The 13,574-nt window shown below is 30.9% G+C and overlaps 2 protein-coding genes across 3 annotated transcripts; both read left to right on the forward strand.

The window, feature by feature from the left end:
• Nucleotides 1–3,543: 3,543 nt before the first annotated feature.
• Nucleotides 3,544–8,343, forward strand: LOC11423859 (vacuolar protein sorting-associated protein 27). Of its 2 annotated transcripts, none has more exons than XM_003609869.4 (10): nt 3,544–3,829; nt 4,134–4,190; nt 4,276–4,340; nt 5,888–6,098; nt 6,180–6,280; nt 7,201–7,276; nt 7,382–7,441; nt 7,517–7,567; nt 7,662–7,740; nt 7,885–8,343. In XM_003609869.4, exons 1-10 carry the CDS (start codon nt 3,743–3,745, stop codon nt 7,974–7,976), a joined length of 879 nt encoding a protein of 292 aa, XP_003609917.1. In that variant the 5' UTR covers nt 3,544–3,742; the 3' UTR covers nt 7,977–8,343. The 2 variants fall into 2 exon arrangements, with proteins under 2 accessions (XP_003609917.1, XP_013458378.1); XM_013602924.3 differs by having other exon boundaries at nt 3,576–3,829; nt 6,183–6,280.
• A 1,251-nt stretch (nt 8,344–9,594) lies between these two features.
• On the forward strand, nt 9,595–10,706 carry LOC11423860 (RING-H2 finger protein ATL64). The gene has a single exon (XM_003609871.4). It carries the CDS (start codon nt 9,896–9,898, stop codon nt 10,403–10,405), a length of 510 nt encoding a protein of 169 aa, XP_003609919.1. The 5' UTR covers nt 9,595–9,895; the 3' UTR covers nt 10,406–10,706.
• Nucleotides 10,707–13,574: the final 2,868 nt, after the last annotated feature.

Below are 13,574 nucleotides of genomic sequence, written 5' to 3' on the forward strand. Positions count from 1 at the left end.
AGCATGAGTTTTTTGTGCTTCAATTCCTTACCTTTTTATATAGATAGCTAGATAGGTAGTACTACTTTCTTTTTGGAAAATGTAGTTGATTGTTTGTTTCTTCTTCTTTCATGTTACATCCTATGGAAATCTCTACTATGACCTTTGGAATTAACATTATTTTCATTCATTTTTATTATAAAATATATTTATTTTTTTCAAATTTATCTACTACTTCCTCCGTTTTAAAATGAATGTCGCTTTAACCAATTGCATATATATTAAGGAATGGAATAAAGTAGTCAAATTTCATAACAATTTTATTAAAATAACCTTACTTTATAAGAAAAAGACTAACTTTAAGTTGCATTGAAAATTGTGTGAGAGAGAAAAGTTAAAGTATTTATTGAGGGTAAAGTTTGAAGGAAAAAATTAAAGTTGCATTAGAAATGTAAAGCGACATTCATTTTAAAACAATTTTTTTTTGTTAAAGCGACACTCATTTTAAAACGGAGAGAGTACTTGAAAAAGACCGGTAGGAAACAGAATTTTATGTTGGATATACAAGTGTTTTTTTCTTAGGAATGATATCCAACTAATAAATTTCATTTTATGAATTTTATTTTCACTTTTCAACTGATAAATATATGTGAATATAAATCTTATATTTTTCTTTCACCGTTTTCTTTACATTTCTAAACAATTTTGAAATTTTGAAAATGACAAAAAATTTATTCTCATTGTTTCAGAAAATTCAAGCTTGGATTTATAACCACCGTGCGTGTCAATGTTGCAATTGTCTTTTCTATATAAACACTTAAAGTTCAAACTTTAGACGCACCATTTATTTATTATAAGAGATGAATTTAGAACCACTGAATAACTTAAAAATAGTTTAATCGTATTTGTATTCCTTTTGGATGCATTTAATTTGTAAAACATTATATACTAGAATGACAAAACAAAATTAAATTGGAGAGATAATAATTTTTAAGTTGGAAATAAAACGGTATTTTAGTTTTTTTTGTCTGTACTAGAAAGTTGTCTATGGTTTAGTGATCATGTTAAAGAACATGATGTCTTATTCCTCATTAGAGCTGTCAAAACGGGCGGTCTGGCCCTCAACGGGTCGGCCCTAGCGGGCTTCGGGCTTTAGCGGGTCGGGCTAAAAAGCTCGGTTGACAAAACGGGCTTGAAATATACTACCCGAGCTCGGCCCTACACGGGCCGCGGGCTAAACGGGCCGGCCCGTATTAATTTTTATTTTATTTTTTAAAGTACTATAAAACACTGCTATAATTTTTTTATAAATAATATTTTTAATATGTTTAAATAATGTCTAGCACAAAAGTAAATTGTAAATATTTTCGTACAAAACGTCCTAAACTAAAACGACGAGGAAAATGATTTTAAATAAATTAGATATGTTATGGTTATAGATATTTATATATTCGATCTTTAAAACTATAAATAACGAAATGAATAAATATAATTTTATATTACATTTATATTTGTGTTAATTCATTGAATTTTCACTTTTGTTTTTTACTTTGATAATCAACTAAGTAAATAATTATTTGAAAAATATATATAATTTATAGAATTTTTTTTTGTTATGCGGGCTAACGGGCTACCCGCGGCCCATTCGGGCTAGCCTTAACGGGTACCGGGCTTTTAAGGGCCGGGCTAAAAAGCCCTATTAAAATTCGGGCTCAATATTTTAGGCCCAAGCTCTATATTTATTCGGGCTAAACGGGCCGGCCCATTTTGACAGCTCTATTCCTCATAAGAGATCATGTTTTTTTCCAATCCTTTGCTATCTGGTTTGTTGAATCTCATTTTCAGTTTTTATATCAAACATGGTACCAAAAAAAGGGAACTTCTATGGTACACCCGCAAATTAAGGTGTACCGGAACTCTCATTTACATTTTTTTTAAATTAACTATCATTTTTTTATGAAAGAAATAGGTGTTTGTTGACATATATATTTTAGAAAATACCATTTTATAAGAAAAAACATCATTTCATTTTTTAGAAAAATCATACTAAATTTTTCTACATTTTATTGTAAAAAATAATCAAAATTCTCTATTATGAGCAATAGGAATTCAGAAAAATCAAATTTTATTGTGTTGACGTTTTTGGTAAATAAGATTTAGTTATTATAATTATAGGTGATAGAAAATATTTTTTTTCCTACAAAAAATAACTCATTTAACTATTAATTTAAGAATTTGGTGTACCAATACACTCAAATTGTTGGGTGTACCATAGAATTTGCCCAAAAAAATTGTCCAATCCAATCTCTATATTTTAACAAATCAAACGCACCATTTTATTCGAATAGTTTGTTAGCTGAGTATGATCTTCATATACTCTTTAACAATTTCATCAGAGCCATGTGATAGATCATCATTTGATAGGTTAATTTTTTTCCTTCTTTTAGAGAAAAAAAACATTCATTCGATGATTTTTCCGTGTGACATTTTTCGGATCAGACCAAAATTCTTTATACTAATTTGCCTTCAGTTTTTTCATGGTGTTTTTCTATTTCATTATGCCCAATTTTTGTATTGTGCGTGCCTTATACACTGTGTGATCAAAGATACGGACATTTTGCCCCATGAGTTTGTTTCAAGTTCCATGTTGCATATATTTTTTTTGTCGGGGTTCGAACTCCGAACCTTGCATATATTATGCATTGTTCGTATCAACTGAGTTAAGTTCACGAGGACATGTCACATACTTTCTAATCGGCTTGAAACTATGCTCAAAATTACAATTTTACTAAGTGGTAATTATTCATACATTTTCAAAATTGTTGATGACAATTATGCTCTCTTTTAGTTGACAAATATGAAGAATTCGTATAGCACAATATTTTAGTTTTATCTTTTAGAAAAACTGAAATTTCCAATATTTAAGTTCTTCACCAAATGTTTAGAAGTATAATTGTTTTGCTAACTCGAACACTCTTTAAGCATTCTAATTCAAGAAATTATCCAGTAAAAAAGTCAACTGTTTCAATTTCAAATGCATTAAATATAATAATTCCCATAAAAATTTATTATTTAAAGGTCCTAACGAGTGCTCCGAAGGCACTCGTTAACGTTTCCCTTATTTTAAAAAGTAAAGTTTTGAAAAGAGCAGTATGGTATGAATATTATTTGACTTTTAAAACAACGAGTGCACGACTTTTAAATAATATTACTATGTTAAGTTTTTTAACATGCATATTTAGTGTATATGTTAGCATTCTTACCACAAACTTTTGAGAATCAACACATCAAATGAGACGAATATACTTTTAACGATATATGACGTCTAAAAAACGATCATAAAAATTAATAATAGTTTTCTAGAATTAAATTCTTAAAATTTCATTTTTAAAATTCAAAAAACTAATATCCAAATAATTTATATTTTTCATTATTAGGGTTCCCAAATTAATTACCATACAAATATATAAAAATAAAAAGGGGGTGTATAATAAACAGTGAGGTATTAATAACATTCCCCCATTATCCACATCGATCATCCTTGACCCAAAATAACAATTTTTTATTCTTCTTAAAAAAAAAATATATATATTGTAATTATTTTTTTCCGACAAATTTATTGTTGAGATCACAATCTTCGTCTTCTTCAATGAAGCAATGAATCGATCCCTTGGACTCTGCAATGATTTGATAAATTCGATAAACAAAAAATATTGATAAGTATATAAGAAATTGGGACAAAGAAACCCTAATTTTGTTGAAAATGTCAACAACAGAAGTTCCTCCTCCTTTTCAAGAAGCAGCACGATGTGTTGTCTGCAGTTGCAGTTTCAACACCTTCCGGAGACGGGTATGCTCTTTCAATCTTCTTCATTTCCAATTTCGGAATTGGATTTTGCATTGAATTTCAATCGGATCCGTTAATTTTATTCTTTTTTGCCAAAATCCCGAATTTATGAGTTAAGAATAAAAAATTGATTGTAAGTAATTAATTTTTACTTATTCTTATTTACATAAAGAATGAGCTAATTAGATTAAAATTGTATTGGTTATGACGTGTATTGCATTTGATCAAAAAAATCTTATGCATGAATGGTAAAATATTATGTTTGTAAATTTTACTGGTAATTGACTATGTGTGTATGTTTATGCAGCATCATTGTCGTTGTTGTGGGAGAACATTGTGCAGCGAACATTCATCGGATCAAATGGTACGAATTTTTGTTTAAGTTCTGAGTATTGTTAGTGGAAGTATTATCCTTGATGAATTTTGTAGTGATGTTTTTTTGTATGTAGGCTTTACCACAATTTGGCATTTACTCGAATGTACGTGTATGTGCTGATTGTTTCAACAACTCTCGGTAAATTACTTCCTTGCTAACTTTGTAGCGTGTTATTATTTCTCAATTCTCATTTGGATACAAAACTTATTTTTATGTGTGTATTATAAGGCAAAATCACATTAATTAAGCTTAGGCATGTTTAGGATTCTGTATAACTGTTCAACATCATGAGCAACTGAAATTTAAATTTTATTTGTCCACTTGTTTGGTGGAGCTTGTGCTATGTTTAACTATAAATTTGAGAATGTATTATTAGGAAAGAAATTCTTTCTAATGTGAGGATAGTTAGATCACTAGAGGCAATTAAAGACCTAGAAAAACTATAGAAGAAACTATTAAGAAAGATTAATGAGTTGGAATGAAATATGGTTTATAATATAACATTATGGCGTAATTTGATCCATGTAGCTGACCCAACTTTGTGGGATAAGGCTTGGTTGTTGTTGTTGTTGTACATAGTGTAGGGACCAGTCACTTATTCCGTGATTGAGTAAGAAATAGTATTCAACGTGAAATGGATTTATTGGACTAGTTTTTATCTCACTGAGATCAGCCCAAAGTCTTTGCAAACATACTTTAAGAATAACCTAATAATGAAGAATTGAAGATCATGTTAAATTATGATATGTCAGGAATATAAAATGGCTGGAAATATAGTTTATAGTTGAGTTTCAGGTAGCTGTAATTAGTGTCTAACAAACATACGTTTAAAAGAAATTAGGAACTGACCACTTAGAGAAGGAAAAAACCGCAAGGACTTGTGGAAGTACTGTGATAGTTATACAGTGACTATTTAAGATTAAATTCAATGTATTTACACTGACATAAATAGATCCAGAGACTGGTTGCGTGTCTTTTTTAATTAAAAGTGAGGTCATCCTTCATAATATTTTTTTTCCTATTTGGTTACATGGGAGTCGATGCAGACCTAGAAATGCATCAAACTGGGTTCAATGTCATGTGAGCTATCAGCTATATGGCTAGTTCACCTTAATATTCTAGATTTTTTTTCCTTGAAAATGCTCTCAAGCTTTTCAGTGGTAATATTTTGTTTGACTTGTTCTGGTGAAGAAAGTACTTTCCTTTTAAGCTATATACAAGAGTTGTAAGGATTTAAATTTATATTTAAAGAATATCACGAAAACATGGATGAATTATGGGGATAAGAGTGAACAAAGAATACATCAAAGGTGCAACTCTACCCGATCCCTCAACATATTAGGGAAAATTGCAAGTCCTTTAAAAAGACTGTCGTCTACTTCATACCATTCCAAGGTGCAAATCTACATGGATTGATGCTATATTTATTAATAATTTATCTGGCATATGTGTTTCGTGAGAAACAATCAAATTTTTATTCCTCTTACAGTAGTGGACTGCAATTACATATGAATGGCCATTGTTCATTCAACTTAAAGCTCATCTCATTTCTCAACGTTGGCTTTTTCGTTTAAAAAGATATCAAGATTCCATTTTCTTTCTTATTGTAATGATATCATTATTTTCTACATGAGATCAAAATTATTTAGGAATCATTTATACATTACAAATTTCCTTTGGCACAGATCTGGGAAGGGTGTACGACAAACTTCTACAGACGGAGTAAACAGCATAACAGATGCTGTTTCTGAATTAGATATTGATGCAAATGTTGATTCAAAAAGAAAACCAACTGCAGATAATAACCTTGCATCAGGCGTTAAAGAGTGTAAGTGTGGAATGCCTCTTTGCATTTGTGAAGCTCCTCCCCCTTCCTCTTCTGCAGTTCCCCAAGAGGTAATAATTCTTACTGTCTTCAGATACCTTTTATGATGAAATCCACAAACTCATTTTTCTATTTTCCATTCTTCGCGACAGAAGAAGTCCATCCCAGTTGTTACAGCTCCATCAAATCCTAAACCTAAGAAGACAGATAATGCTTCAAAAAGTAGAAGCTCCAGTTCCACGAACAAGTTTAGGTAGGGACTGATCAATAGACATTTTTGTGTGGTAATGTCACTAATATTTATGTTTTGAACCAGTTTTAGTACGTAGTTGAGAGTTCCAATATGTAGTTTGTATCTCAGGATAAAGATCATTCTCCAACTTATGTGGATACAAATCTGGTCATGTGGAGTAAAAGATGTTAATTTCTTCTGTTGAAAGCTTGAAATCACATTCTCTTTTCCTCAACATGTATTGTTCATACACTAGTAACAAGTTTCAGAAGCTCGTTACTCTTGGTAGAAAAAAATCACTTCCCTAAAAGTGAAATTGACCTTCCAATTGACAAAAAATATATATTGTCGCATGTTATAAATTCCTTGGTTGAGATAGTAATGGCGAAGGTTTAGCATATCCATGTCTCGTCAGCTGAAGCCTATACTTTGAGAAAAGCGTTTCCCACTGAAAATAAGGAGGGGATTTTTATTTTTTTTTCAAAAAAATTGGAGAAGGGGGAAATTATTATTAATTAAAGTGGCACTAATGACAACTCTTTCAAATTCCCCCAAGGAGATTCAAACTCTGTCCCTTGAAGTTACAAGGTCAGACTCTTACCTTTGAGCTGACACATCATGGACAAAATAAGGAGGGGATTTCTTACTAAAGATTCTGGAATATGCTATAGTAAAAAATGCCTTGATGGTTGGTTGATTATGTTATTGTTCTATTCTTTACTTTGAACAAGAGAAATAAAGTGATACTCTATCTTTGTCATACAATTTGATTTTTAGTATGCAGAAATTCCTTTAGGATATTGACCATTAACATAGCAATTATGAGTCTCTTATGTCTAAGATCACAAACTTCTCATTTCTTATTCATTACTTAATTTTACTCTTGTTCATTACTTTATGACGATATCATTATTTGATGGTTTATGATATAAAATTTGCAGTTCTATGTTTAACCCTGGTCATGTAACTACTGGTACCTCAAACAGACCCCAGATTGATTATGAAGTTAATGGGGAGGTAAATGTTTTTTATTGTGTAGATTTTTTAATTTCTTATATGGCATGTTGCAAAGAGAACTTGGCTGTTGGAAGTCATACGTTGTATTTGACGTGATGCTTTTAGGGTTTACGAGAAGCAATAAAAAATGGTGACATTGCTGCTGTCAAAAAACTTCTTAATGAGGTCTGTTTCTTTCAAACGATGCACCTTTATGGTTTTGTTTTTTGAGGGAAGTAGTATTCATGGATTTCTATGCAGGGTGTGGATGCTAATTACAGAGATAAGCAGGGACTGTCTTTATTGCATTTGGTATCTCTCTCACTCTTCAGCATGTTTGTGCTCAGGATGATATAGTTTTCTTAATCATATAGTGGATTGACACTAATTTTAATATTCTGTGTAGGCTGCAGTTTTCAATCAAACTGATATAGTTTTCATTCTCATGGATTCGGGGGCAAACCTGGAGTATAAAAATGCACAAGGTAAAAAATACTTTTCCTTCCTTAAATTCAGCCAATGGCAGTTTCGGCCCGGATCCTCTGCAATGATCTTAAAGATAGATCTGAATAAATAATAGGCAGCAAATATTGTTGAGTGAATGCAAACACTAACTGCTTCTTATTCAGGAGAAACACCTTTAGACTGTGCTCCTGCTACACTGCAATACAAAATGAAAATGAAGATGCAGGAAAGTGGAGCAATGGATCAAAGGATTTGAATAGTCTACTACTTTTATTTGTAGTCTTCTTATGTGGTTCCCCAAAGAAAGCTTCGAACATACCGGCATTTAAGTTGTGATACGGCTCTCTGGGTGAAAGCAGAATGAAACTCTCTGTTACACAATATATTGTGACAGAACTGAAGTTCAAATCATCTCTTTCTGACTGAGAGTATGTCAACTTATGTAAGACACATCATAGACATTATCCATATTAAATTTGTTTGGTGTATGACATAAAGAGCATTTTTTTAGAATGCATGTGTTGTTGACCTGTACTATCTTTCTCTGTACCACCCTGGGCATTTTTTAAAGGGTAATCTGATCTAGTATTACTCTTTCCACCCATCCTAATGGATGATTTTAAGATTTAGGGAAACAAAAATCTGAATTGAAAGTGATTTTTGTGTTGAACTTTGGGGATGGAAAAATGTGGTTGGGAGGGAAGACCCCACTGAAGGTAAGTCAGGTTTTTGGTGGAGATTAGTCATCGGTTAAGCTTGTGGGTACTTCACATCACACCAATAACATGGCTACAAAAAAAGTGATTTTTGTGTGTGTATTCTCAGTATTTGGAAGTAACATTGGATCTGAGTCGAGCTGGATTGACATATTTAAGGAGACATCTTTTAGAATGCTTATTTTCCATGTTTGAAAAAGCATTTTGAGATATCTCATTTAAGGATAACAAAACTTCTGCACACTCTGAGCAATTTGTGTCGATAATCAAAAGTGTGTTTGGAAAACTTTTATTCATCTTTTCCCTTAAATTGCAAGCAATGAGTCATAGTTGACTGTGTGATCCTTTTGCCGTCACTTGCACCCCACCACTTACAAGTTTCCATACCTCCTTGTCATGTTCATCGTACTTCTTAGCCAAATTATGGTAATGTTGTGTATACATACGTTGGATCTGACTAGGATGTTAGGAATCAACACATGCAATGGGGTCCTTATGACGTTTCATGATCTTGTATAAAAAAAGTAGTTTGATTCGGTAAGCAAAGGGAATGAAAACCTTTTTTCTTTCACCTAACAAATATCATCATATTCCAACAACTGTATCAATACATAATCAAATCCCTTAATTGATGATGATTACCAATAGTTTATTAACACGATATTTTATATTAAAGCTAAAACGGTGGTCAATCACACTGTTCCATTACAATAATGTTTCAAGTGGCTTGCAAGTGACCTTGCGTGGATTTGCTATATTAAAATAGTTGTGTATTACGTATATGGTTTTGTTTTTCATTCAGAATTCAAGATACTATACAAGTGGAAAAAAAGAAGAGCTCAATAATAGAATCAAAAGATCCATTATCAAATCTTGTGATGCAACTGTACTAGCTGTAATCGGTTGTCTACGTCAAACTTTTCTTTACATTGGTCTCTCACAAAGTGACGACTATTCACACGCGTAAGAGTTTCAGGGCCTAATCGTTTTTTTTTTATTCCTAACCACTACTAGAGGACGGTGGATAAGCATTTAATTAACATATTTGACAATTAACTTTAACAGAAATTTAGAAGGTTTATTAAAAAAAATTAAGAAATAAAGTTAGAAGGTTATCACAATTTAAATACGTGATTAATTGCATTTGGTAGATGGTTAATGAATATAACAAAACATTGTTCATTCTATTTCTCTCTTTGAAGGTGTATGTATGTATGGGTGTAAAACAAAAAACATTTTCCTATTTGAAAAGCAAAACAGGAAAGAACGTAGAAGAGAGTGAAAGTAAAAGCAAAATCCAAAAGAAAAAAGAAGAAACAAAAGCAAAGTAGTTGCCTCCACCACACCCCCACCATTTTGGCTTTATAAGGAAGCCACAGAACTCATTACAACTTCCCCCTCCACCCTCTCTCACCCTATAATCTCCCTTCTTATTATTTTCTCAATCTCAATCACTTCAATGGGTTTCTACACTCAACAATCCATCTCCAATTTAACAATAAGTCAAGCCATATATGAAGCTGCTCTAATCATTGCAGTTCTTAGATGGATCATATGTTTAGTTTTCAAAATAATAAAACACACAAGAACAAAACCAGTAGAAGATCAACAACAATACTCTTCTTGTTGTCAAATGTTACCGTTGACAAGTTTCGGAGAAATCAAGGAAAGACATCCAGAAACAGAAGAAACATGTGCTGTTTGTTTGAACAAACTGAAAATGGAAGATGAAGTTAGAGAATTGATGAACTGTGATCATGTGTTTCATAAAGAATGCATAGATAAGTGGTTAGAACATGGTCATGACAATGAAAATCATAACCAAACTTGTCCACTTTGTAGAGCTCCATTGATCAATTCTTATTCACTTTCATCTGAAATTTCAAGCTGTGGATTTTCTCCTCCTCAACCTAGTTGGGCTGTTGAGAGACTTCTTTATCTCTTTGGTGATGATCTCTTGCCTTGTTAATTAATAATTTAGTTATAAGATCATAGATTAGGGAATTCATTATTTGTTGGATCTTCATCATAAATTTCTTAGCTCAAAATCCTCTTTTGTTGCTTTGTTGTGTGCTAGATGCAACAAAATTAGTAGATGTTGAGACACAAAATTTGTATGTATAATTTATGTATATGAATGTATTATGTGCATATTTTTTTTTTCACATTTGATCTATATAAAATATTACCTTTGATTATTCCATTTGTATTTATGGTTTTTTGGTTATTTTGTACAACAAACAAATTAATAATGGAAGTTCCTTGAACCATTTTCATTTTAGCCTCTTTTGTTATTTTGATTGGGAAAGTGAGAATTAGTGAGTAAAATTAGAGACGATAAAATTAAATTGACATAAAAAATGAATTTCATGTTTTTTTGTAAGGAAAAAGATCCACATTGGGGCATGTTCGATTGCTATGATTAATTTGAGGATACATTAAAAGTGAGTCTCCTTGTTTCTCAGCTGAAAATATTTCTGTGGCTAATTCTGCTTTTTCCATGCATTTCTACATAAAGCAGATGATTTATTTCTTGAATGTTGAGTAAGATTACATTACAGTTACAAAGGCATAAGAACAGAACAAAAGGAAACATTCTTTACCAGTACTATAGTATTATTGACTTTAGTTTTGATACCTTGAAAATACATACATGCGTGCATCACACTTTAAATCAAAGTAAATATGTTGTTACTTGGTTCATTTTTTAATGAAATAGGTGTATTTCCTTAGGTCAGATACAATTTTGATCTAGACCAGCAGAAAAACAAGGGCAAAATCTGTCCTCAAATAATTTTTGTTTTCACACTAGAATGAACCAAAGATTTCCCAATAATTGAAGTATCCCTATACACTTTCTCTCCACTTGAAGATCTAATATTTCTATACTATAATGCTCTAACTTCATTGAATTAAACTGTTACTTGTTAGTATCATTATGTATAGGAAATTGTTCAATATGCACCTCAATTTCGGAACTGATTCGGTTGTAACTTTTAATCAACTGTTTATGTGTGAAATATAATCGGATCGTAACTCTCAACCAACTTTTTTTTCAATAAAGTGAGCAATTTTGAAGTGCTTATTAACCAAATAACTGTATAATTCAATAAACTTCACGGGTATCATTTTACTTGTATTACTTCTACATCAAATTTCAGAAAGAAATCAAAAAACATAAGAAAATTTGTCCACCTTTTTAAGGTTATAGGGATTCAGAAAAACATTAAAAGACAAATAAATTTAAGAACAGTGATATCTAAAGGTATATCATATTTTATTACTTTTATATGTTCATGGTTTACAAGGTATGCTCAGTGTTTAAATTTTTAAATTCATATACCTGTAATTTTATTATAAAGTATTCATATCATATGACGTACAAAAAGTTTTCTCCCCTGCTTGTTTTGGAGCAAAGAAATTGCTGAGCAAGATTACACTATTGAGATAATCAAAATGCAAAGACTAGATAGCCACTAAATCATATTTATCAACAAGGTTAGCTAAAACCAAGGTCATTCGATAAAAAAAAGGGAGGTCATTTGGTTATAAAGATCGTTGCCCAAACTTTACATCAATAATTAAAAGATATGATATAATCATATTTATTTATTGTATAGTTTTCAACTTTTTTGTCACAACGTCATATTCCTTCCTTTCTATTTGTACGTCATGCATCTCCAGTAATAAATTAACCTCTCATTCAATATTTATTTATATATATATATATATATATATATATATATATATATATACATTATTATTATTTCCAAATAATTAATCAACCAAGAATGTCTTGCTTAAGCAAGCGCACATAGAGAGTGTGGATGAATTATTTTATAACATAAATGTAAAGCAGATGGTGTCGTCATTTACTCTTTCAACTTAATGTTTAAAATTGAAGGATTCGGAGAAAACGAGGGAAAAAAACTTTAAAACTTATAAATGAGAGTAAGATAGGGTCACATGTGTGTGATCGTGAGCTTGATTGATGGGAGTTTGGGTTTGACACATGATGATGCAGTAATAATTTTGACATTTTTGTCGGTTGGGATAATTTTTTTAGACATTAGTTAAGTTGTTATGATGAAGGGATTCATTAGTGGTAGAAATTAAGCTACATGTCTTTTTCATATTATTGTTTTGACATCCAAACTCATATGGTTGAACTAACACTAATGATCATTTTACAACTTTTTTTTAAAGAAATTTAATCTCTGTTCTTTGAAATTACAAAATCAAGCTCCTGTCACTAAAGTAAAAGCTATGTAACTAGGGTCGTCTTAAACAATTTAAATGCACTATTCTAATCTTAAAAATTGGGCTCTAATAAGAAGAAGCACCATCAACTCAAAGAGTTATTTTTATTCAAATTATCTTGTAAATAACATCAATAATATAAAAAAGAGTCATATTTCATTCAATAAGATCAAAATACATCTTCAAGCAAATATTGATTTTCGGTCAACTTAAAAAGAGTCATCTTTTTAACACTATTTGAAGCAAATTCATCAACTAAGTCTTCGTATTATATTGACTCCACAAAGACATTTCTCAATCGCTAGCACTATCAATGCTAACCCCGTTAAGTATTTCAAATTTTAAAAAACTATATGCATGAGCAATTATCACATTAAAATTAATATAGAGAGATTTTTTTTTCTCCAGATAGCACTTCTCTTAGTAACTGTAACTCCACAGATAATGCGTCAATATAATATTGTTTGTTGTATTTCAATTTTTTTTTCAAAAGGACTAAGACAAGACTTCAAAGTTGCATTGTCCAATGATTGTAACTAATTATGAGAAGTAAACAAGAAATAAAAAAATAGTTTCATACTCTTGGTAGTGCTCAAATCTCTTACGGAAAGAAACAATGGTTTGATCAACAAGGTAAAGAAAATAATTAACCCTTAAATGTTCCTCTACATATAGCTTAGTTGACGGGGGTATTCAAATTCCCATCAAACTGTATTTTTCTTTGAATTATACGCTTTTGAGAAAATATTTGGTCGATATTCAAATTAACATCAATTTCATTAGCATTATACAAGGCATTACAAAAATGAGTTTCTCTATATCCCTCAAAAAATGAAATCAACCTCTTGATTTTCTCTGTTTAATCTATTAATTAAATA

Source organism: Medicago truncatula, chromosome 4, assembly GCF_003473485.1.
Source record: "Medicago truncatula cultivar Jemalong A17 chromosome 4, MtrunA17r5.0-ANR, whole genome shotgun sequence".
In the NCBI taxonomy this organism is placed as follows: Eukaryota; Viridiplantae; Streptophyta; class Magnoliopsida; order Fabales; family Fabaceae; genus Medicago; species Medicago truncatula.

What these genes read in the sequence shown, in the direction of transcription:
- LOC11423860 (XM_003609871.4), top strand. Translation starts at nt 9,896, where the DNA reads ATGGGTTTCTACACTCAACAATCCATCTCCAATTTAACAATAAGTCAA.
- LOC11423859 (XM_003609869.4), top strand. Translation starts at nt 3,743, where the DNA reads ATGTCAACAACAGAAGTTCCTCCTCCTTTTCAAGAAGCAGCACGATGT. An exon ending in TCAACACCTTCCGGAGACGG is followed by an intron (nt 3,830 to 4,133) that starts GTATGCTCTTTC and finishes ATGTTTATGCAG; the next exon opens with CATCATTGTCGTTGTTGTGG. An exon ending in AACATTCATCGGATCAAATG is followed by an intron (nt 4,191 to 4,275) that starts GTACGAATTTTT and finishes TTTTGTATGTAG; the next exon opens with GCTTTACCACAATTTGGCAT.